The sequence below is a fragment of the Lissotriton vulgaris genome, chromosome 10, assembly GCF_964263255.1.
Source record: "Lissotriton vulgaris chromosome 10, aLisVul1.2, whole genome shotgun sequence".
Taxonomy (NCBI): domain Eukaryota; kingdom Metazoa; phylum Chordata; class Amphibia; order Caudata; family Salamandridae; genus Lissotriton; species Lissotriton vulgaris.
The window spans coordinates 268,628,943-268,654,842 of record NC_141698.1 but is presented as its reverse complement, the minus strand read 5'-3'; the positions used below and the strand labels follow the sequence as shown (position 1 = coordinate 268,654,842).

The 25,900-nt window shown below is 48.2% G+C and overlaps 1 protein-coding gene across 1 annotated transcript in view; it reads left to right on the top strand.

Annotated features, from left to right (window-relative positions):
* Positions 1-25,900, top strand: part of LOC147685100 (uncharacterized) — a 142,192-nt gene that overhangs the window by 47,095 nt on the left and 69,197 nt on the right. The window contains exon 2 of the mRNA XM_086940988.1: positions 17,175-17,427. Within this exon, the coding sequence (XP_086797114.1) occupies positions 17,244-17,427 (184 nt within the window). The 5' untranslated portion in view covers positions 17,175-17,243. The remainder of the gene's footprint in view (positions 1-17,174; positions 17,428-25,900) is intronic.

The window sequence follows — 25,900 nt, the reverse complement described above, 5'->3', positions numbered from 1 at the left end:
TCTGCTTTGATGATGCAGTTCAAAGACAGCAGTGCGTTTGGTCCGCTCCTTGAGCTTGTTTTCCCCAGCCTGACAGTTTCATAAAAAATACTGGAACTTCAGGGTTAATCCCTGTGCCCAACTTACTACAAGTCCACCATCTCAGACTGTTTATTGTGGACCAATGGGTCCTGCATGTTGTTCATTATGGTTATGCCTTTTCTTTTCTATTAACCCCCCTAATGTTCCTCCGGTTTTCACTCGGTCGTCAGCAGAACAGTCCCCCATCCTTCCCTAAGCAGTTCAGGTAATTACTTGTTGGCCAAAAGGGTGATAGAGAGACCCTGAGACGGAGAGGAGCAAGAGGTGCTGCTCCTGTTACCTTTTGGTGTTCTATTAAGACAGGGCTAAGCCAGGTTTTCAACCTTCGGTTCTTGAACACTTTCCTTTGGAAAGACACAACTGGCTTTTGAATGGAGGCTTGTTCCCAGGCAGCTCTGTACAAGTTCTAATGGACAACACAACCACCATGAGGTATGCAACAAGCTGAGCAATGTGGACTCAAGTGTGCTGTACCAAGAGCTGATTAGGCTGAGGTGCTGGCTGAACCTTCAGGGTTTTTTCTTAACTGTCAACCTTTTGACATTGTTCCTACACTCTTCACTTTCTTCTCTCTGCCACATTCTCATAGGAGGAGCAGAGGTTTAATTGACTGGATCACAAAAGAGCTCTTAGCTTTTATATTGATGGAACTAAGGAGCATATATGAGTACTCCGACTCTTGCTTCTCTTCAAATGGCAATTGAACACTGGGGTGTACGCAGGAATTTTTAATATATTTGTATTAGTGTCTCCAAGGCCAGTTGGGGCCAAAGCCCAGGACACCACATGCCCGTTAGGATAATCAGGGCTCACTGGATGGTCTGCCGCCTGGGTCGGTGTGCCCGCCTACAATACCAAGAGACACAAGGGCTCAAAACCAAAAGGCCAGTATGGCCTGAAAGGAACGTCAAGGCTGCAAGCAGGGAGAGTCCATCACTCCGTGCACTCTGTGGTCGGGAGTGTTGAATCTGGTTTGATGGGAAGTTCCCTTATCGCGATCCTGCAGCAGGAGAAAGAGAGATGTGTTCGTCAGGAGATGCACAAACTAAATGCTGCATGCCCTATAGTAGTTGGAAGACTGCAGTGTGCCGCCCCAATGCCTCCCTTGAGGCAAAATGCAGAGAAGTAAAAGCGAGGGCGGAGGAGCATCAGAACGTTCCATCTGCCGCGTTGATGGGAGAAACCTGCAAGACAAGTGGTAGATTAGCAGCAAACATGAAATGCACTCTACGCAAAATACACAATAAACTAAACAAAGCTATAGGCCAAGGCTGGAGCAGCGAAAAAAGAGGAGACAGGAGGGTCTATAAGAGACAATGTGGCGATAAATTGCTTGCTGATTGGCTGGACTGGCTTTTTTCCTTTTTAGTTCTCGCCTGGAGTGAGCAGCGCCATTCCGAGGGCCTTTTGGAATCCATACTCCTGAGGCGTGAGCCGGGAGCAACGCTAACGCTGCATTGAGAATCGCGCTGACATTTCTGATCTGTGCACATAACTGTGTGGGGGCTGAATTGTTTTTAGCTTTACCTTTTTTTCCGCAATTTTAACGCTGCTTTGCTCTATTGATGCCTTCGGGCCCCCATTGATCGGGATAGGGAAGGGAGTGTGGTCGCCATCTTGAGGGAGGAAGACGAGGTCGCAGACTAGTGTTTGCTGACTCGCCTGCCTCCGGGGCCACCATAAATGACGTCACTCAGGCGCCCTAAGGCAAGCCCGTCTGCGCCTGTTCGCGCCGCCACCGGTTGCCGGGACCCCTGCTTTTCTCTCTGCAAATCGCATTGTTTATGCGCGGGATGAGCTTTTGGCCTGGGAAGTTAAGTGTCCCTCTCCTGTCTGGGACCCAAGTGAAGAGGCTTTTCGCTGCAAATACTGTGCCTGCCACTTCCCGTCTAAGGATTCGCATTCCCGTTTGGGAGAGGGTATTGTTTTAAAGTTCTTGAGCCTGAACTATAGATTTCTTGCCAAACATAATGGTGAGGTTTTTGATCTCTTAATAGAAGAAGCCCTGGATGTCTTATTCCTGACCAAGACTTGGCTTACGCCGGACTCAGTGGCTGAATCCTGGCTGGTCCTTCTGTGACGGGCGCAGGACGAATAGGTAACACGTGAGTTTTAGTTTTCTTAGGCTTTATTTTGCAATACAACAAATCTGAACTCTTCTTCCTTATGTGTACAGTCCCACGCGGTGAACGGCTTCTCGCGGCTCTTCTTGGACAGGGCTTTGTAGCTTCTGTTCGATGGCCTCTCTCTGGTTTCCGTCGATGTAGTGTCTCGTCCGGTTCCGTCTTGCCGCTCGATACAAACAGAAGGAGATAACAGGGTATGAGATGGATGTCCTCGTGTTTTATCAAGCTAAGGGAAAAGGAGTGAGGAAAGAGCAACCTGTGCAACACATCAATGTACAGTGCCGAAGTGAGGGATCTGTGCTCAGAGGAGGGAAACTATACCGGGGATGTTGGAATAGCTGGGTTATTCGGTAGACACTCCCTTACGACTGACCCAGCCCTTGATTTTGTCCCGTACCTGTGTGAGCCATACACCTCCTGCGGATGTATGGCTGGGCGACTCGTGATATCGATGGCCTCCTGGCTTCTCCTTCTCCAATTTCACTTCTCCGCCTCCCGTTACCTCTTCCTCGAACTCCGCCAAACTCTCCTCTACTTCACTTTCTCTCTCCTCCACGCTCCGCTCGGCAACTCTCTCCCTCCGGGTGAATAAACACACTCTTGATTCGTCGTTCTCCGTATAAGACGTCTCTACGTCTTGTTGTGACTCCTCCCACTCGTAGTTCCAGTCTGAATTAAAGGGCCATTGACCCGTTTCTTTCTCTTGTACTTCAAAATCGGTGTCGACGTTCTGTGGGAAGTATAAGGAAGGAGAGGAGGTATTGGACATTTGTTTAGGCGAACCCTGTACACACCCCTGCTCCTGTGATGGTCCCACACCGTTACATACCTCACCCTCAGGACACTCACGATCGGGGAGTGGGTTATGAGATAGAAAGTCAGCCCTACATTATCAGTGCCTTTGCGGTGATGAATAGAAAAGACGTAGGGCTGCAGAGATGGGAACCAACGTAGGACTCTAGCATTATTGGCTTTGTTGCGGGCCATCCACAGTAGTGGAGCGTGATCAGTAAAAAGGTCAAATCGACGGCCCTCGAGATAGTATGCCAGTTTGTCAATAGCCCATTTTATCGTGAGACATTCCTTCTCAATTGTTGCATATTTCAATTCACGAGGGAATAACTTTCTGCTGACATACAAGATTGGATGGTCGTGGCCATCGACACCCACTTGAGACAGTACAGCCCCAATGCCATAATCCGATGCATCAGTATGTAGAGAAAAAGGGCGAGAAAAGTCGTGGGATGAGAGTACCGGAGTAGATGTTATAACAGACTTCAGTATTCTAAAGGCCTCCAGCATTTGCTCTGTAGGTCGTACCGGTGTGGAGGATTTCCCACCGTCTCTCAGAGCATCCGTAAGGGGGGCGGCTATATCTGCAAATTGTGGAATAAACCGTCGGTAATAACCAACAAGTCCCAAGAAAGACCTCATTTCCTTCTTAGTAGAGGGAAAACGAGTGTCAGCAATTGCACGAACTTTCTCAATCTGTGGTTCGATTAACCCGTGTCCCAATACGTAGCCAAGATATTTCACCTTGTGAAACGCCACTTTGCATTTTTTTGCGTTAACAGTAAGCCCAGCCTTCCGGAGAGCCATCAGCACTTTGCGCAGGTGACAGAGATGAGTGTGCCAATCCGGACTGTAGATTACAATGTCGTCCAGATAAGCGGATGTGAAATCGGACAACCCATCTAGAACTGTGTTCATTAGGCGCTGGAACGTCGCTGGCGCACCTGCAGCCCAAAGGGGAGTACTGTGAATTCAAAATGTCCTTCATCTGTAGAAAAGGCAGTTTTTTTGGCATCCTTGGGCCTTAGGGGAACTTGCCAATACCCATTTGTCAAATCGAGGGTAGTGATATATTTCGAGTTGCCCAGTTTTTCAATTAATTCATCCACTCTTGGAATAGGATACGCATCAAAGAGTGAAATGTCATTTAGAGCTCGAAAGTCTATGCAAAACCGCCTGCTGCCGTCAGGCTTAGGGACCATGACGATGGGGCTAGACCAATCACTTTTAGAAGGTCGTATCACCCCAAGGCGAAGCATCTCATCAACTTCCGTTTTTATAGCCGCTCTCCTAGCCTCAGGGACTCGATATGGTCTAATCCTAACCTTCTTGTCTGGGGGAGTCACAATACAATGTCTGCCAGGGACGTTCGCCCCGGAAGATTGGAAAAGACATCACCAAACTGTTCCAGAGTTTTTTTAAGTTCAGTTTGTTGGGATGCATTCAGTTCCTCATTATGTACAAGCTGGTCACATGTAGATATCGTTGACTGAGTGAGATTAGTCAGATGTATTTCGGACGGGAGAGGACCCAACCATTTTTTTAAAAGATTGATGTGGTAGGACTGTTGTTTGTTGGGAGTGATTTGCAATTTATAGCTAGTACGACCAATCACCTCGATCACTTTATAGGGACCCATCCATTCAGCCTTGTGAGAGGAAGAGGGTAGGAGAACCAAGGCTCAGTCATTGATTTGGAGCTGTCTCCATTTCTTCCCACGGTCATAAGCAACTTTTTGTCTATGCTGGCTAGTTTCAAGGTGAGCAAAAGCCAAATCCCTCAACTTTCCAATCTTAGACTTAAGACTTTTAGCATAGTCCAGTGTTGCCGCTGTTTCTTCATGGGTTTCATTTATCCATGCGTTTTTAGTCATCTCCAAAAGGGAGCGGAGTTGACACCCGTATAGCAGCTCAAAGGCCGATACACCCATGCTGCATTGCTTCTGAGCTCTTATGGCGTATAATGCTATTGGCAACATCTTATCCCATTTGTCCCCGCTAACTTCCATCATTTTGCGGAGGGTAGATTTCAGGGTGCGGTTGTAACGCTCCACCAGACCGTCCGTCTGAGGATGGTAAACAGAGGTACGGATCTGGTGGATGTCCAACGTGCGGCATATGTCTTTCATTAATTTGGATATGAACGGAGTACCTTGGTCCGTTAAAATTTCCTTTGGAAATCCGACTCGACTAAATAGTTCCACCATTTTGTCACCAACCTGCTTTGAATTGGCTGTAGATAAGGGAAAAGCCTCAGGGAATCTCGTGGCATAGTCGACCACGACCAAAATGTGTTGAAATCCTTTTCGAGTTTTAGGCAATGGTCCAATAAGGTCCATGCCGACTCTTTGGAAGGGCTTCCCAATAATGGGCAACGGCTGAAGGGGGACAGCCGGTGGTTTGACCATGTTCAACCTCTGGCAAATGTCGCACTTACTACAATAGGTTTCAGTGTCCTTATATATCCCCGACCAGAAAAATCGCCATTTTGTATCCTGCATAGACAAGGAGCAGCCAAACCAGGAATGAGACACGATTGGTCTGGTCTCGTATTTAGAGGCTCCCTTGCCCTGTTTTGGATACTATTGTGCTCCTAAACCCTTCATTTTCCTTACTTGCTTTGATTCCAAAAGCATAGGTACTGCTTAACAGACTACTTTGTGGACCACAATATTGGCCCCAAAAAACTGTTATGCTTTCAAGACAAACAAATTAATTCTTTGTCCTGAAGATGATGTCATGTATCTGTGTGTAGGCATCGAAACGCCGTCGACATAGTAGCATCATATGTACCCTACAAATAGAAAATTGTTCACAATGATGCTTTGTACTCTACCATTGTCTGTTCACTGAGATACTAGCACAGACCGCCTTTGTTGCGTCAAGTTTACTCCCCTGTTTTGTCTTGTCCCCTGTGGGTTACTGGTTGTACCCACCTTGTAAAAAATCCTTTTATGTTTTCCATATCTCTTAAAATAAAAACCTGTCCTGCTGGACAAAGGTCATACTGACTATTGAGTGTATGTCCATCAATTCTGCCTAATCCCTGAACTACTAGGGACCACTGTCTTTTGAAATCCCTATTCTGTAAAGCAGACCATCTTGAATTAAGAACTCGGGATAAGTATTGGAGCCCTCGGGCCTTTGGTGGGCCTGTTCCCATGCATTGAAAAGAGTGGTGTCACTAATTTGCGAGAATCTAAAACTCTTATCGAGAACCCATGGATCAGGCGAGAGTATAGCGTGTATCGGTTCGCCTTGTATTTCTGTAGACCCAAATCCCCTAGACCCACGGTCAGTGTCATCCAACTTATCTAATTCATACAACGCTGTGGAAGCTATACGCTCACAGATTAACTGTGCCACTCGGTCTCCTTTACGGACAAGAAATGTTTCTGTCCCCAAGTTGAAAAGTAGAATTATTACATTGCCTCTGTAGTCCTCATCAATAACACCGGCGCCTACGTCTATGAAGTACTTAGCAGCTAGGCCGGAACGGGGAGCGATCCTGCCATAGCAGCCCGGTGGAACTGCAATTTGAAGGTCTGTTTTAATTAATGCCTTTTCTCTAGCCGGTATTTCATACGTGTATGCGCTATACAAGTCATATCCTGCTGCCTTGGCCGAACCTTTGGTGGGAGATGTTGCATGTTTTGACAACTTTGCAAAGTTAAGGGTGACCACCTCCGGATGGACATATAGTTCCCTGACTTCCGTATCTGTGTGACTTTTATCCTTGACTGTCTTCTTAGGATCAGGTTCTAAAGTCTTTTTAAACATGTTCAGGAAGCTGGGATTATCGGTCCCAATGATTAGATCTTCAGGTAACGAGGACATCACTCCCACCCTTACCGTGTGTGGAGTCCCTGCTTCAGGTTCTATAGAAATGTTGGCTATAGGGTATGGTTTGATATCCCCGTGAACACACTTAATATTAACAGAACCCCGGGGAACGTATTGAGTTGAGGCCACATGTTGTGATTGTATGACCGACTGACGACAGCCGGAGTCTAATAAGGCTTGCAGAGAGTATCCATTAACTTTCACACTTACTCGAAAGGAACTACCCATTTCCGCTGAGTAGAGAACAGTTTTGGGGAGGTACCCGACCTCCATAGGTTCCTCATCAACTCTCCTTTTGGGACATAAACGAGCTATGTGGCCCCAATGTCCGCAATCAAAACATTGCGGCCCTGACAGTCCACTGTTATCTGTCCTCCATGTACGAGGTCGTGCAGTTTCTTTTCCTCTAGAAACATTTCTTTCAGGTCGTATAACCACTTTTTTTTCTTTCTCAAAATCAAACTGGGAATTTTTCGGTTGTGCTCGAAAAAATGAGGAGGCCATCTCTACTGCTTGAGCGGTGGTTAAATTATGATGTTGTCTAAGCCACTTTTGTGTGGCATATGGAAGTGCCTCGAGAAACTGCTCTAAATATATGCGGTCGAGTATTTCTTCTTTACTGCTAGTAGAGGGTGTAAGCCACTTGTCGACGGCCATTTTTAGTCTTACGAACAAGGTTTTAGGGTTTTCTCCAATGGTGCCTCTCTCCTTGCGAAACCGTAGCCGATATGCCTCAGGATCTAGCCCCAAATGGTCTAATATAATTCTTTTTATTTCCACATAGGTGGTATCTCCGTTAGGATTTGCCACTTGATAAGTGGCCTGAGCCTCCCCTCCCAATAGAGGTGCTAAGAAGAAAGGCCATTTAGCTACGGGCCAGCGACAGGCTCTAGCTGCCCTTTCAAAGTTTAGCAGAAACGCGTCAGGATCTTCTCCGGTTCTGTATTTTTGTAGAGATACTGCCGGTGTTCCATGTGACATGGTTCTTTCGGTTGCTCCTCCCCTAGCGACAGGGTCGACCCATGGTTGTTCTGTTTTGTCTTCAAACGCCTTCTTTATTACTTCTCGGTCTGCTTGGGCTGATACCAAATGTTGCTCTATTACCCATCCAGTCTTTCCTGGCCTTTCACAAGTTGTTGCACAACGGTTTCCATCTTTTCTCCAGCGATGGTGACTATGCCTGCATTCTCCACCACTGTGACGGGCGCAGGACGAATAGGTAACATGTGAGTTTTCGTTTTCTTAGGCTTTATTTTGCAATACAACAAATCCGAACTCTTCTTCCTTATGTGTACAGTCCCACGTGGTGAACGGCTTCTCGCGGCTCTTCTTGGACAGGGCTTTGTAGCTTCTGTTCGATGGCCTCTCTCTGGTTTCCGTCGATGTAGTGTCTCGTCCGGTTCCGTCTTGCCGCTCGATACAAACAGAAGGAGATAACAGGGTATGAGATGGATGTCCTCGTGTTTTATCAAGTTAAGGGAAAAGGAGTGAGGAAAGAGCAACCCGTGCAACACATCTATGTACAGTGCCGAAGTGAGGGATCAGTGCTCAGGGGAGGGAAACTATACCGGGGATGTGGGAATAGCCGGGTTATTCGGTAGACACTCCCTTACGACTGACCCAGCCCTTGATTTTGTCCCATACCTGTGTGAGCCATACACCTCCCGCGGATGTATGGCTGGGCGACTCGTGATATCGATGGCCTCCTGGCTTCTCCTTCTCCACTTTCACTTCTCCGCCTCCCGTTGCCTCTTCCTCGAACTCCGCCAAACTCTCCTCTACTTCACTTTCTCTCTCCTCCACGCTCCGCTCGACAAATCTCTCCCTCCGGGTGAATAAACACACTCTTGATTCGTCGTCCTCTGTATAAGACGTCTCTACGTCTTGTTGTGACTGACCGGCCTCCTCATTTACCGCCAGCCAGGCTTATCTGGTCCCTTTAGATATGACTTGCTTAACAAAGTTGCGCATTATGCATGCAAGACGGCTAATTTTACTATTCTCGGGGACCTCAATCTTCATCTTAATAATTGCAAGACGGCTGAGATTGTAAGCTTTTTGGCCGATCTGGAGGCCTATCAGCTGACCCAACTGGTGCAAACTGGTACTCATGTGGCCGGTCACCTATTGGATCCTATTTTTTCCAATATAAGTTCTTGCACGGTCTTATCGCCCATTCCGCAGGCCTGGACTGACCATTTTTTGTTCCCCTTTACCATCCGACTTCAGGTAAAAGGGAATGTAATTTGCCCTGTTCCCGTTTTAAATCGTCCTTGGCACAAGCTCGACTTGGGCCGTCTCTCAACATGTCTCTTTAGCCACAGGCCACAGTTGCCACCGGATATGGAAACAGCTAATTCCTGCTTTAATGAGTGGGTAACCTCAGGTCTGGACATCTTTATTCAGGCGAAGTTGGGAGGGAAATTTTGCGGACCGTCAAACCCTTGGTTTGACGACTCATTAGTCACGGCCAAAAAGGGTTGTAAGCAGTTGGAACGTGCATGGAGGCGCTCCTATGATCAGACGGCAAAAAGGAAATATTGTGCCGCAATTAACCAATACCATGAACTTATTCAGCAAGCTCGTGCCAAGTTTGTGGCCGATAAAATTCTGGCCAGCACCAACCCTGCTAAAACTATCTTCGCTGTGCTGAAGAGCGGAGGTGTCATGGGGACCTCTGCGATCTCTTCGAATGAACAGTGCACTGAGTTGGCCTTGCACTTTGTGAACAAAGTCGATAAGATCTATCAGGGGTTACCCGCCCTCATCCCGCCCCAGGTGGGGGGGGGGGGGACCCGGGAACTTTGGGTTCCATGGTGGTGAACACCTTGTCCTCTTTTTCTCCACTGACTCAGCTGGAGTTTGAGGTACTCTGCTCAAAGATTAAATCTGGTTCACCAGCGGATCCACTGACGCCTGCTCACTTCCGCCAATTCCATTCACTTCTTGTTCCGCTGAATGTCAATCTCGTCAACCTTTCTTTGACCTAAGTGTCTGTCCCTAGGGCCTGGAAACATGCCAAGGTTATTCCTTTGCTTAAAAAACCCTCGCTCGATCCCGCAGAGCCAGCTAACGATCGCCCAATCTCCCAACTGCCATTCCTGGCGAAGGTAGCAGAATTGCATGTGAATTCCATACTATCCAGGTTTGTGGAGCCGAATGGCATCTTTGACTCATCCCAACATGGCTTCCGTGCCTTACATAGCACTGAGTCTGCGTTATTGGTTGTCACGGAGGCCATTCGGGCGAACCTGGATGTCGGAGACTCAGCGGCCTTAGTCTTTTTGGACCGAAGTACCGCTTTTGACACTGTCTCCCATGCGATACTCTTACAACGCCTGCAGGAAATTGGCATCAGAGACTTGGCTTTGGAGTGGCTTCTGTCTTTTTTGGAAGGTAGGACCTTCCAAGTCCATGTTCCCCCTTTCCAGTCGCAAGAGTTCGCCTTGCGCCAGGGCATACCGCAAGGTTTAGTGTTAAGTCCCCTACTGTTTAACATTTACGTTCAGCCTCTGGCTGTGTTGGCGAAGGAAAGGGGCTTGGCACTGGTATCATATGCTGATGACACCCAGCTAGTGATCGCCTTTTCCGAAAAAGCGTTACAAACTTGATTAAGTTTAAGGAGGATCTTGCTGTGATTGCGGACTGGATGGCAGAGAACTGCTTGCAGCTTAATACTAGCAAGTCCGAGATCTTGCTGTTTGGGAAAGATCGGGGGTTGTGGTCTGAGAGTTATTGGCCCGACCGTTTGAAACCTGCCCCCTTGCCCAAGGAGACAGTGAAAAATCTAGGCATTTGGTTTCACCGTGGCCTAACATTCGACGCTCAATCCAAAGCAGTGGCTGGGACTTGTTTTGGTATTCTGAGGGGCTTGAACACGTTGTTGGGTTTTTTCCCCCCTTAAGTCCGCCAAATCATCCTTCAGGCGACTATCTTGTCTAGATTGGATTATGGGAACTGCCTATATTTAGGCGCGCATAAGGCTAGCGTCAAGCGTCTGCAGAGGGCACAGAATGATGCTGCCCGCATGCTGTTGGCCCTCCCGTACACTTGCCCTGTCTCCCATGTACTGCAGAAACTTCACTGGTTGCCGATAGAAAAGCATATTCAATTTAAGACGCATTGTTTGGCGCATATGATCTTATCACCTCAGGCACCGGCCGGACTGATGGGGCTGCTAGAGATCTATGCGCCACAACGTCCTTTAAGATCTTCCACCTTAGCGCTGGTATGCACCCCACGTGTTTGGAAAGCCAGAGCGGGTGGCTGTTGCTTCCGCTGCCTAGCCGCGTAACTTTGGAACTCGCTCCCTGTGTCCATTAGAGCAATTCAAAATCATTTTGCGTTCCGGAAGGCCATTAAGACCTGGCTCTTTCCGGCTTAATGCTTTTTACATCTGGTTCTCGTCTGGGAGTTTGTGTTCTGCGCTGGGACGCCCCGTCGCTGGGGCAGCCATGCGCAATACAAATCCAATAAATAAAATAAATACGGATTCCAAGCGGGCACGCAGTGAGACAGAAGATGTGCACGCGGGGACTGGATGCTTTACTGGTGGCGTGTCCAGCGACCCCTGGCTGCCCAGGAAACCGGTCATCATAAGTGTCCCTGCGCTGCACTGCCCATGCTTCCTGTATGCTTTTCTTTATGCATCCTTGAAGCTCCTTGTTAATATATACTTTCAGCTTTTAAACACATTTGCGGGAGTCATTTCCCTCACTCTCCCTGCTTCCGAACGGGCTCTCAGCGCCTTAATAGAAAATACATTGCGTCTATCAAAGTGTTTTTTTTCCATCCCAGACCGGAGGTAGTGTTTTCAATTTTAAAGCTAAATTAACTGTCTAATTGAATTTGGTTTTGCTGGCGTGAGGGCTTCTCCCTGACAGGTATTCGTTATGAAGCATATTTTATATTAATAGATCCTACGCGAAGATAGCGCGCCTGTATTCTTCAAACATTAAATCTAATATGCCACGTCCTCACGTGGGAGGCTCTTTTCACACGCACCAATGGGCAGTGCAGCGTGGAACTCACTGTCACGGCCTTCCTAGACCCACAACAAGCTGGCTTCAGACCCCTCCATTCCACCGAGGCGGTCATAGTAGCAGTCATGGACGCCCTCAGGAAAGGTGCAGACAAAAACATCTCTCAGGCCCTTGTCCTATTAGACCTCTCAGCAGCATTCGACACGGTCGATCATGCCATCCTGATCGACCGTGTCCACAATGCCGGCATCCAGGGGGTGGCCCTTGACTGGCTCCCACAAAAACTGAGCTAGTACTTGTGGGGGGCCCCACCAATCCGTGGAATACCACCTTTTGGCCAGCATCCCTAGGGATGGCACCCACTCCAGTGAGCACAGTGAAAAGTCTGGGGGTAATTATTTCTGAAGACCTCTCGATGAGACCACAAATCAACTCTGTCACCTCATCCTGTTTTTTCCATCTTAGGCGGATTCGCAAAATCAGCAGGTTTCTCACCAGAGATGCCCTGATTCAAGTCATCATCGCTCTCATTACCTCCAGGCTCGACTACGCCAACATGCTGTATGTGGGGATTCCCACATGCCACCTCCACCGGCTGCAGCTGGTGCAGAACCAGGCTGCCCGCCTGATTTTCCGCCAGCCCAAACATCAGCATGTTACTCCCCTTCTCCGTAGTCTACATTGGCTCCCTGTATCCAAGCGCTGTACTTTCAAGCTGGGATGCACAGCATTTTTAAGGCCCTTTCTGATTCAGCCCCCGCCTTCATCTCTTCTGTCTTGACACGCTACATCCCCCACAGAGCTCTCCGCTCAGCATCTCTTAACCTCCTCGTGGTCCCCAAATTCAAACGCAAAAAGCACGGTGGTTTGAGTTTCTCTGTTCTGGCCCCCTCCACTTGGAACTCCCTGCCATCCACACTTCGTCTATGTCCCAGTTACGACTGCTTTCGCAGACTACTAAAAACCCTGTTATTCCAGTCTACATACGAGTAAACCCCCTCGCCCTAGATCACTGTACTTGTCAAGAGCGCCATGAAACCGTTGGTGAAAGTGTGCGGTACAAATAATTTTAACGTAACGTGACGCATGAGCCATGTGCTGTGACGTCATTTGAGTTGCTCAAGTTATTGTTTGGGTCACCTATGGTGCAGCATAGGTATGCTGTCTTCATACATGCTTCCACTGACCTTTGACCTTCGACATTTAGGTAAAAAGGCTCTTTCCTTTAGGAGAACTGAAAGAGCAGTGTGGTGTGTGCAAAGATCGAAACAAGCATTGGCATATCCAATAGGTCTCGCCTTTGGGATCTTATAAGTATGTAATTATGCAGCACAATATCCTTGATGCAACATCAACTGTTGCATGACTAAACACTCATAATGTCCCAAAGGCGAGACCTATTGGCTATGCCAATGCTTGTTCTTAATGTTTTGGGGTAAATAAAATGTATTATTGGTGTTTTAAAATGGCTGCTGTTGAAATAAAGTGACGAAAGGAAAGCATAATCCTGAGCTTTGTGTTCTTAATTGAATTTCAACTTTTTGTTATGATAGCTAGGACATTTTTCATTTCCAGCATTGGTATCTTTCATGGATTCACATGGGGCCTTATCTTCTTCCTGTTTTGAAGCTCACAGTTTAATTATGCCTGCTCATGCAAGTGCTCTGAAATATGAAATTTTGCCTCTGGGGTGAATAGGATGCAGAGAACCTGCACCTCAGTAGCTGAAGATCTGGTAATTTCTATGTTGGTGAATAGGCCACTGATCTAATGTTTTTAAATCTTGTTCCTGTGGCCTGTTGATATTTTATACTGCTATAATTGTAACTGGAGGTTCCTGATGTGACAGGGAATGACCCAAGCATGTGAATCCAAGAACAATACCAATGCTGAGAACTGCAATTACAGATAAGTAGCTTATTTCTTAACCAGATATCCCAAGGGCATGACTAGGGCCTGCAGAATTAACTTGGCCCCTCAATGCAAAGGCCTTTATGAGGTGCAGGACATCATTGTGTCACCTTGCATTCTCCGGTCTTACCTTATAGAAATGTACCTGGTGGAACTAGAAGATGTTCAGAGCATATGGTGGATATGCTTCAGGCTCTGGTTATGTCTCCAGCACCCGAGTTTGGTCCTGCAGGCGGTTCTTCATGGAGCTCATGGACCCCTCCATGTGCTTGAGTCCACAATGCATGGAGCTTAGCTGTTCAGAAAACTCCCAAGCTAATCCCTGGCGTATGACTGTTTCAATTGGCCTCCTTGTTGACCATGTGGAGTGCCTAAATCCTGGGAGCTTGCGAAATGGAGACTGCAGTAGCATTGAGAGAGAGAACCATTGCGGTCCTGGGTTATGCATTTGCTGTGGCAGTGGAGACAAGACTAGGTGGGTACTCAACTGGGGCATCTACAGGATATTTAGTGTGGACCAATAAATCCTGCGTTCTTGGGACATACATCCATGGCCTTGATCCTTGAGGCTGGAGACTTGCAACCTGAATTATTGCCATACAAGGGAAACTTGTGACTTGCAGTATTATTATGGTAGATGTCATTGTGTGTTTCATCCTCTGCGATTAAGGTGGCTGCTGAGATGCCAGCCTGAAGGCTGATGTGGGTTCTTTATTGGAATTGCACTCCACCCACTATTATTCGAAGGAACAGCATAATAGACGAATTCGAAGTTTCCAAATCCTATGGAAGAAGGAACAACTCACATTAGTCTACTGACTCCTATTAGGCTGGTGATGCCTAGTGACTGCGACGTACACGTGATCGATTGGCAGAATGTGGGCCACATTTGTGTTGTGGGTACCTGGAGCATAGAATTGACTCTGCTGCATCAGACCGTAAGGTGTGTTAAGAACTGTTAGTGCCATGAGTGCTTCTTATGTGAACATAGCCTTAGAAGTTAGCTGCGCATTCTAAAATCATGATCATTGTAGGTTCACACAAGTAGCAGTAAGGAATTGGTGGTACATTGAGTTCATCTGGTACGTACCTGACTTACGGCTGACCGGGGGATGAGGTAGTGTTTGTAGAGGGTCCCCTAGAGTAGGCTTCAGTGTAGCGTTTTGACCCCTTGGAGAGCTGCAGCTTTGAAAAGGGACACATCACCAGGATAGTACTTTCAGTTCTTTGGTCAAATATCCTTCGATCTCAGAGTTGTGCTGAAGGTGCTAGAAAGTGACACGGTGGGGCCATTGTTCAGCTTCTGAGTAACCATTGCACTTTTGTTTATAGGTTCACTTTTGGCATTTATTTGTAGTAGTCAGCACAAAGTTGATGTAGATGTCACAAACTTGCTGGCAATTGAGGTTTAGCCATATTTGCCACTCATCCATCCACAGGCTGTGCTATTGTGGCATATTTGGAGATAGTGCTTAGTCATCCCAATATACCCTATATGTAGATATAGCGTCACCTACACTTTGTGGAGAAGCTGTTAGGCACACAGTTTTTGCTCCACCCAAAGGGTTCATGATAACAACGTTGCACATGTCATGAGTATGTGTGATGTGTTGAGACAGTTAATATTCAATTTGTTGACACAACAATCCCGTGAATTGCAGAAATAATTTTTTTGCACAGAGGCAAACAAAAAACATATTTTGGCTGAGTATTTCTACACATTGTACCGAAGAGGACTTGCATTGATGAGTACTGGTTCAGAACGAGGTTTGTAATCCATTTGCTGTGAGCGGCCAGTCCACATGACTGCAGGCATGCAAACATCAATAGAGGTGGTGGCAGGTGGCAGAGTGGCTTGAAATACATGCTCTGCACTGGTGACAGTGACATAATGAATTTGTGTGCCAGCGAGGATGTATCAATGAAATATATGTATTCTGTGGTGTATTGAAAGACTGTTGTCTATTGATATAGTGGTGGTGATCGAATTGGACAATATTGGTTGCCATTTTCTCTTGTGTGTTTTTGGACACACATCTGGCAGCATATTAAGAATAGGGTGTTGTGCCAATCCTGTTGGTGGCCCTGCCACCCATGCAGGAGACGCTTCTGTTGCGTGCACTTGGGGTAGACATGTCAACAATTTATGATAATTGCTTAGCTTTGTCCTCCGGTTTTGTTGCTCTGCCATCTGATTTAATTTTTGGCAATACGTCTTATGCCTGGCATCTCTGTCATATACCAATATGATCATATTAGTGGGGAGTGTTTTACGTTGGCGGAGGAGGAAATGTGTGGATCTGAAACAGGCAGACCATGCCACAGGTCAGGATGCATGGTGGAGAAATTACACTTGTTCATGGGGTTGTGATGGAGATGTGATCTGGGTTTAACTCCGGGCACAATCTATTTTACCTCTGTCTTGGTAGACTTATCCTTCACATGCCTCCTCTCAACCCCCATGTGAACCTCCACCTCCAGCGTATTGACCCTTTTGGTGATATCATTCCACATGGCCATGTTCTGCGTTCCAGTGTCGAAGTAAGGAGATAGACTGTAGTTCTCTCTAGTCCTCAGTGAAGTTTCTCCTCCACATGAGTGACATGCTCTGCTACTTTGTGGGCTGAAAGGGCCTGTAGGGCTCTGCCGCTGTCACTCAGCCCAAAGAGAAGCGAGTGGTCTGTATTTATGTGCTACATATTGTAATTATTGCCTTGTGTGTGTGATTTTGCTGAAGTATTAGCTTCTCTATTCTGTGGCATTCAGACTTTTATGAAGCTTACGCGTATTTTTCCATCTACACGGAGCAAGTGAGGTTACACCTAAAATCCGTAAAATCCGATCATATTGCATAACACTACAGTGATCCACTGGGGTCTGATAAAGCACTCCTGATTTTAGAGTTACTTTCTCATGATTAGTTGCTATGTAATTTATGATTTCAGTGTTCTCATGGGTTCACGCGGTAGACCTTGACACTAGGCTCATACAAAACTTGTGAACCTGCATATTTTATATTGGAGTAACTGAGAACACCTATTGTAGAAAGCCACTTTTCTTATGATGAAATAAATTTCAGGTTAACATTTCAGTATGTTGTTTGTTATTATTACTCCATATTTTCTTATTTCATCCTTTTGTAAAGTTTGTTTCCGGCATCAACCCATATCACACATGTTTTTTTCACATTGCAAAAACGTTTTGTTCCAGATATCATAAAACCATATGATAGATGTTCTCCATAAATGAAGCTTCAGAATTCCTATACCCAATGCATTTTGCGCCACTTAAAAATGCTCACCTATTTCAAATGCATTTTGTATGCAAGGATTGGGTATGTTTGGGCATGTTGAATGGTGATCAACAATACATTTCTTGATGCACTGATGCCACTGTGTATTTTGAGCATATTGGTTTACCTTGCTTTATTTGTCTTTCAGTCTGTTGACTTGCTTGAACCCTCGTGGTGAGGTAACAGCAGCCCAGATTGCTCCCTACTTTTCCCCAGGATGACGAGGGATTACAGAAAGGTCCAGGTTCACAAAGTTCCAAGCATCATGTCAGATGATCGGATGCATGACAAGCTACTCATCCATTTTCTTAGGCCAAGAAACGGAGGAGGGGAAGTGCTAGAATTACTTTATCCTACTGAATATGCTGGTGTGGCCATCGTAACCTTTGAACTCGAAGAAGGTAATTTATGGAGGGGATGTGAAGTGAAAATGTATGGAAATTAATGAGTCTATCATTCTTCCGCTCTTTATTTCTCTTTTAGTTTGCATGCACCTTTAATTGTGTTATTTTTTCCATCTTCTAGTTTTTCCTGTCAGACTTTTCTCAGTATTAACATGCATGCATGGCAATATAGCAGTGTTTATTTACAAGCCCACCACAAGCAATTTGAGCATAAAGCAGAGGGTAGGGGGGTTTCGCTCACATAAGGCCTTGACTCACTCTTATTTCAATCCTGGTTTACATATCAAGGCAGTAGAGTTTGGTACCGCTTCTAGATTGGTGCTCTACAAATATCCTACAGTGGAACGTATTCATAGACAACTGCTGTTGCTGTGATGCCTCTGTGAAGTGCGTGTTCATGGCACCATGCAGTGACCGATTCACTTTAACATACCGGAAGCAAAAGCAGTTCCCGGTCCATCTAGTTTGCCCTGTTTTGACAAAGGTTGGATTTTTTAATTTACACTTGGTTTTGACCAGGTAGATCATTGGACAACACTTAATTTCCTGTGATTGAAGAGACATTTCTGCTTGAGTTGCTGGATTCAGGAGAAAATATTGTAGAGTGACTGGTATACTCTAATTGAAATCTTTAGAAACCTTCGGTATGAATCTGTGGTTGGTCCTGAACATCTCTGCGATTACACAAAGGATGTAGAGGTTACTTAATGGGTTATAGTAGGATACTCTTCGAATCCCTACTCCTCTAGATGTCACAATCCCTGTCAGTGCCCGCCTGTGTTCCCTGTCCATCTATGCAAGATACAGTGCGGATGAAAATTAACTAATAGTTTGAAGGTGTGGTGTAAGTACGGCCCATCTGCAATTGTGTTCCGTGCTTCGTACCATGCTCCATTGTTTGCTGTAGTACCCCAAGGGATCCAAAGTAAAGTTGTTTTAAGAGGCACTGATTTCAGATGAGTTGAAAAGGTTTGCTTATGAGACATATAGAACTGAATTATATTGCACACACTTTGATTCTGCCCTGCAGATTTTTTACAACTGGCTGACGAAGCACCACTGCTCTCTGCATCAATGTGTCCATCCATTACTGATGATAATGCTTCAGCAGAAACCCTTTGGGCCACCTAGGAAGTAATGAAAGCTGGAGGGTGTCGTAGAGGGTTGTAGCCGCTGTATGAATGGTACTGGAGAGACCCCACAGAGGAGTTGCCCCAGTAATCTATAGGAAGGTTTCTGTGATGTGATTTGCATGGCCAGCACTGACGGTTAAGACAAAGCTGGCTCAGGAAGAAGTAGTGATGGCGCTCAGTGGATAACACAGACATGCCCACTAAGACCAATAAACAGACAAAGTTCTTGGTCACAGAAAAATTGAAGCACCATGTGAATCACAGTGATGATGATGATGATGATGACAAATGCTTTCGAGGACAAATTAAACCACATAAAAAGTTAATTGAATTGCTATTTTAAGAATATTCTTATCGATTACGTTTCTCTTTACCTTTCCTTGGAAAACTTTACATCTCTTGGAGAAAAACGGATTTGGATAGTCAAAGTAAAAAACGATGAGCAACGCAATGCCAAGAATAACAAGATGGGATGGGGCGTGGCTAACAGCCAAGCATGGCGGCTGCGTAGCGAAAGAGCTCTCGGAGCGTACCGGCATGTTCTACTCATCCGTTCATATGATCCGTTTTAAATCCATCCGAAGAGGCGGATCCCGAGACCTGAAGGCAGCTGGCATAGTCTGACCCGATCCCGGTGAAAATCCGAAGTCGGGAACCTGCCTGGCCACGAAGGACGGCAGTGAGGCCTGTAAGCGTGGACGCAGCACCGGCATCAGGTGAACACAAGCCCCAGCGGAAGTGAGTGGCGATCGGCTACAAGCAGTCGGAAGTGCCCGGAACTCCGGAGGTGCCGAAGCAAATCACCCCACCGGAAGATCCGCACAAGCAGCGCCCGAAGGCGAAATCTCCCCGGCGCCCTATTTGTAGCTCGGGGCCAAAGAGAAGGCACGGATCGCCTCATTGCCAGTGGGGCGGTGCGGTCTGCCAGAGGCCTGTTACTCTCCCCAGGCAGACGCGTGAGCAACGAGACCCAACCGCGCAGGGAGCAGCTGAGTTAAAGCTCCGATCGCGGAACGACTGTCGCAGCCCCAAAACACCACAGCAGGGGGGTTCGCAACGGACGCGCTACCGTGTGGCGTAGCGGACAGTAAATGGGACACGGTCGTCATTGCTGGGCCGGTGGTGCAAACGTGTCGGGAAGACGAAGGAGGCCGCATCTGAAGATTGGCTTGCACACCGGAGGTTGGGGGACAGCGGCGCACACTTCAGTACGGACATCGGTGGGCGCTAGACACCGCGGCCCGAAGTAGTGAGACGCCGAAGCCACGGAAGCGGCGCTGAGAGCGAAACAGCAAGCCTGCTCGACTCCATAGGGCGGCGTTCCTACCAGATAATACACGGTCCCATCCTGTAGGCATCAGAGGCCTTGCGAAGTGTATAAGAGGCAATGGGAGGTGTGATGGCTGCACTCCGGCGGCGGTAAGAGAATGGCGCATGTTACATTGGATGCCCCCCCCTCCCACCCCTTGATTGATAACCGGGGTTGACCAGACCTCAAATAAAATTGCCTGCAGCCACACCAGCAGAATAAGGTCTACAAACACACGACGGGCCGCTACTGGGAATCCCCCAACCACATAGATCAGACAGCCAGGGGAATAAGTGCCCCAGCGTGACCCACAGAAGTTCCAACACACGCGGCAGAGCAGAGAACCCCGATACAAAGACAGCAGACTTGCAGGAGTGCATCGGGTACCAGTCAACAGGGGCCGTGCTGGGGACCCCAAAAGACTAGCAGCACACCAAAACGTGGCACTCAGACTAAAGCGCCGTGAGCTGACATACCTATAAACTGTTACCGTGAGTTAGCAGAAAGCAAAATCCTGATATAGAAGGCCATTTCCAGCGAGAGTGGACTGACCACAGCCCTTGACGGCGACTACACTGGCACACCCCCTGAGCCACCGGTCTCTGAGTGCAGTGGGCCTGAACAGTAGTGACGTCTCCCCACTACAGGCCGCTTCAGTGCAGTACTGCCCGCCACGGAGCAGGGTCGGGGACACGGACGTTAATACGAATACTGCCTTAATATAATTCCCTCCCTGTGGCACGATCACAATGACATCATGGCAGGCAGAAGACCTAAAAATATGTCGACACAAGCTAAACAAATACGCCTACGAAAAGCATAACCCACCTCACACAGAGGGGCGCACCTCCACAGGCAAAGGTCAAGATTTAGAGGGGGCCAAGAAGGTGACACTGGAAGACATCATGAAGACACTCTCCAATGTGCAAATGACGGTAGGGTCAATCTCCACAGATGTGAACTTACTACGAGCAGATTTCCACAAAATGTTGGAGCGAGTGGCGCAGGTAGAAGTGGTCACGAAATCCCTAGTGGAAGACACCTCAGCATTGCAGCTAGCAATGGAACGCATGGAGGCAGTAACCAAGCACCTACAAGAGAAGCTGGATGATCAGGAGGGGCGCTCGAGGAGAAACAACGTGCGCATTTTGGGTATTCCAGAATCGGAAGGCAAAAGAGCGATGGACCTCTATGTCGAAGATCTCATAAAGTCTAAGCTGCAACCCAAAGGTCTGTCCCAATTTTTCTCAGTCGAGAGTGCGCATAGAGTGTCCGGCGGAGCACCGAAGCCGGGTACTGCACCACGTCCGGTATTGGCCCGGTTGTTCAACTTCAGGGACCGAGACATCATATTACAAGCGGCAAGAGTCTCGCCACCCATCAAGATCCACAACTCAACGCTGGCGTTCTTACCCGATTATACGGCGGAAGTGGCCCGGCGTCGGAAGAACTTTCTGGAGGTCAAGAAAGCGCTGAGAGCGAAAGAACTGCCCTATTCAATGTTATTCCCAGCGAAATTACGTGTGGTGGCTGACGGTAAGACATGGTTTTTCGACAAGCCTGAGATAGCCCAGGATTGGCTAGAGGGCTGGCGACAGGTGGAGGCACCGCACCACTCCAACAGAGGACATCGAAACCAGCATGCAGGACCACATACGGACACACAGACATCGGGACCAGATACTCTGGACAGGACGTCGGAGGCAGGGTCGGAGGAAGGTAGGCGTCCACCAGACTCCTGACTAACCGCAATCTCGCAACTATAGTGAAGATCTTCTCCGGTGCTGGGCGGGCTGCCCTTGGACTCAAAACAGGGAGAAGCTGAGTAAGGTGGATGGAGCCGACGCTGTAACAAGACTCTTTACCCCCCACAAGCAAGTACGAAGGTTTGGGATGGGGTTAAGCACTCTGCTAGGTTGGGGAGGCGGGCGGTGTTATGTCCGTGGAGCAGGGGAGCAGGGAGGGGGAAGGGGGGAGAATGTTCCTATGTTTTGGTTGTTCTGAATCAAGTTATGCACGTAGCGACACGAAACGACGAAGGAAACCCACACACCACGCACTGGGGCGCTAGATTCACAGCACTATTGGGGACAACACAGAGTTTCCCATTTAAACTGCCTCCCTATGTCACAGGATACCGCATATAGCGGCATACTACAACATACAACAGTCCCACCCCTGAAGGTGTTGACCTGGAACGTGCGGGGACTGGGAGACAAGATCAAGAGAGGTCTGGTGAAGCAGGCCCTTAAGCGCCAGAGCCCACATTTGGTTCTGCTACAGGAGACACCTCACAGGTAGAGCATGCCAGGCGCTAGATCGTACAGGCTACAAGATGGTGGCACACTCAGAATTTACCTCCGGCTCTAGGGGGACGAGTGTACTGTCGAAGAAGACCTCCCCTTTCATTTTCTTGCATCACACAGTAGACGATCATGGCAGATTCGCTGCGCTACACGGACAGCGGGAGGGTCGACCTCTGACCTTTGTCTCAGTGTATATCCCGCCCGCACTTCAAACAGTGGCGTTGCCGGCGTTAGGAGACTTTTTACTCAACCTCCCGGCGGGAGACACCTTTATAGGGGGTGATTTCAACGCAGTGGTTGACCCGACGCTGGATAAATTCCCAGTGGCGCATGCACCCAGCCCCACCAGCTTCCACGGCTTCCTGGAGGCCATAGGTTTGATAGATATCTGGCGCCACAGGCACCCAACCGCGAGACAGTACACCTATCATTCAGCCGTACACAATAGCCTATCACGTATAGATTACTTCTTGGGGTTGGGGGACGGTATACACGATGTGGATACCATCGAAATACAGCCCAGGGGAATATCGGACCATTCTCCGGTAGTTCTGACATTACTTAGTCGAGCAAAGACTCGCAAAAGGATATACCCCATATATCCTAACTTTTTGAAAATCCCGGGCGTCAGGAAGGCTCTCAAGACAGCAACCAAGTTCTACTTTACTGAAAACGCAGACTCAGTGCGCTCCCCCTCGACCCTATGGGAAGCGTACAAGACAGTCCTCTGTGGCCAGGCGATGGCCTCCATTACGGGGCACAAAAAAGCGCAGAGACAAGAACTTTCGGAGCTAGAACGGTCAGTACATGCTGCCAATGAGTCCCATGCGGCAGATCCCACAATAGATACAGCTCACACTCTACAGCTAGGCCAGCGAGACATAAGGAACATCTCCGACTGCGAGTACTTGACAATATATCAGCTACAGCCCACAAAATTTACGAGGTAGGGGATAAGGCTGGGAAATTGCTAGCCTGGTTAGAAAAGAAAGGAGGGGCACTAGAGGCATTCAGCAACTACACACTAGTGCATACGGTCTACAGACACACCCAGAGGAGATTGTAAACACACTAGCGGACCATTTCGAGAAGGGTTACACCTCGGACCGGGAAATCACAGAAGATGCAGCCTTGGATTCTCTGAATCATATAGCGATCCAAACTCTTACACAAGATGCGGTCCAGGATTTGGAAGCCGACCTCTCTATTGAGGAACTTCAACTCGCAATCCAAGCGATACAGTCAGGGAAAGTGGTAGGCCCGAACGGGATCCCCATAGAGTGGTATAAAATAATGTCAGGTACACTCGGCCCGCCTTTGCTGGCCATGTACTTGGAGAGTCGGGAGAAGACGGAACTCCCGCTGGATCAGCGGACAGCCACAATAGTGGCGACTCCAAAGCCTGGCAAGCCGCCGTCGGCTTGCACATCGTATCGCCCAATCTCTCTCCTTAATGCTGAAGTCAAAATTCTTGCGAAACTATTAGCCACGAGATTGACGGCCCATCTCCCATCACTGATACACCCCGATCAGTCTGGCTTCATGCCGCACAGGAGCACAGCACTCAATCTCCGACGGGTACATGGTGTGATAGCACGAGCCACGTCATTAACAGAACCAGCAGTGATCCTTTCATTGGACGCCAGAATGGCGTTCGACATGGTAGAATGGGGTCACCTCTTTGCAGTCCAGACACGTATGGGTTTTGGCCCCAAATTCATAGCTTGGGTGCGGCTTTTATATGCAAACCCGGTGGCACACGTAACAGCTAACGTCCACATTTCGCGTACGTTCCATCTAGCGAGAGGGACCCGGCAGGGCTGCCCCCTCTCCCCCTTACTGTTTGCCCTGGTCTTGGAACCACTGGCGACACTGCTTAGAACTACATCGTTATTAAAGGGCATTAGCTGGAAGGAGGGATGGGAGGACCGTGTGTCCTTATATGCCGACGATATGTTGGTATATTTGACGGACCCAGACAGGAGTGTACCAGCCCTACTGGCACTGTGCGACGACTACGGGGCATCGTCGGGGTACACTCTCAAATGGTCGAAGTCAGTCCTCTACGTTCTAAGAGGACCTGCGCCTCAGCTCGACGTCAACTGCCCACTGCAGCTGACCACGTCCTCATTCAAATACCTTGGTATCCATATAACTACCAACCCATCAGACTTCTTTGACAAAAACCTGACTCCACCCCTGGCCCGACTCCGTACTGACGTCAAACATTGGGCTTCGTTGTCATTGACGCTCCTCGGAAGGGCGGCGCTCTATAAAATGATGGCCCTCCCGAGGTTCCTCTATGCCTTGGAAAACTCACCCTACCCGGTCCCGCCGAGATATTTCCGACAAGTCACAACGCTGGTGTCCAACCTATTATGGAGTAACAAGCCAGCGCGCATTGCACATGTCAAGCTGAACAGAAGTTGGTTTGAGGGGGGGATTGCGTTACCAAACCTACAATTATATTACTGGGCCGCCCAACTCAAAATCATCAACCACTGGATTCATGCGCCCAGAGATGACCCAGCGTATAGGGCAGACAGAACTCCACTGGGCACAGATAGTATGCTTTCAGTGCTCTACAACAGAGGTCAGACGGCACGATTGGTAGGCCCCACGAAACACACAGCTTTGCTGTGGCACACGGCGCAGGCGAAGCTGGGATGGAGGGGTATTATTACTAAGCTTACCCCGCTCTGGGACACTAAGGCACTAGGACAGCTGAGACGCAGTAAAGGATTTACACAGTGGGACAACATTGGCATATCTGGAAGGAGACTTATGGGACAAGGGAACAGTGGTGCCGTTCTCCCGTCTTCAACAACAGTATGACTTAGGGCCCAACAAAACCTATAGATATGTGCAGATAAGACACGCACTGCTGCAGGCGATACCACCAGACACGGAAGTCCCGGAATCCTCACCGTTAGAGGATAGACTACTCACGGACTATATGCAATGCAGTGCCACTTCCCTTACTTACAAAAAACTATTAAACAACCAAGCAGACCCTACATTGAAACTGCGCAATAGATGGGTGGATGAACTGGGAGACATGGATGAGAATTAGTGGAACGAAGCGCTGGCGTCCCAGAGGGAAGTGGGCATTTCAGCAAAGCTCAGGCTTGTACAATTGAAAATCCTCCACCTTATATACTATACGAGAACCACACTACATAAGCTACAGAGAGCTTCGCATCCCTACTGTCTTCGAGGCTGTGGGGAGGAGGGTACATTATTCCATACCCTCTGGGATTGCCACTGATAGCCGCCTACTGGGGTCAGGTGATGCGCACACTGTCACAAACGTTAAAAGTATCCCTGACTCCTGAACCACGTAAATGCTTATTGAACATTTGGGATCCCAATGACCTGTCTAGATATGGGCTGATATGGGGTACGTTGGCAATCATGTTGGCAAAACTAGACATAGCGCAAAAATGGGGCGCACCAGACCTGCCCACGTTAGCACAATGGAGCAGTAACCTGGACCTGCTAATGTTTACAGAGCGGGCAGTGTACGTAAATAGAGCCTGCCCGCGTAAATGGAACAAGGTCTGATCAGCGTGGAATACATATAGGGGGGACCTGTGTGATCCACTACCGGAGGACGACGATGCCAGCTCCGACGAGGAGCTAGAAGGGGAGTGGGACTGGAGGCGATGCCCTGTGGGCCGAAGTAGGGTGCATTGGGGGACTTCACACTGGAGGCAGTGTTT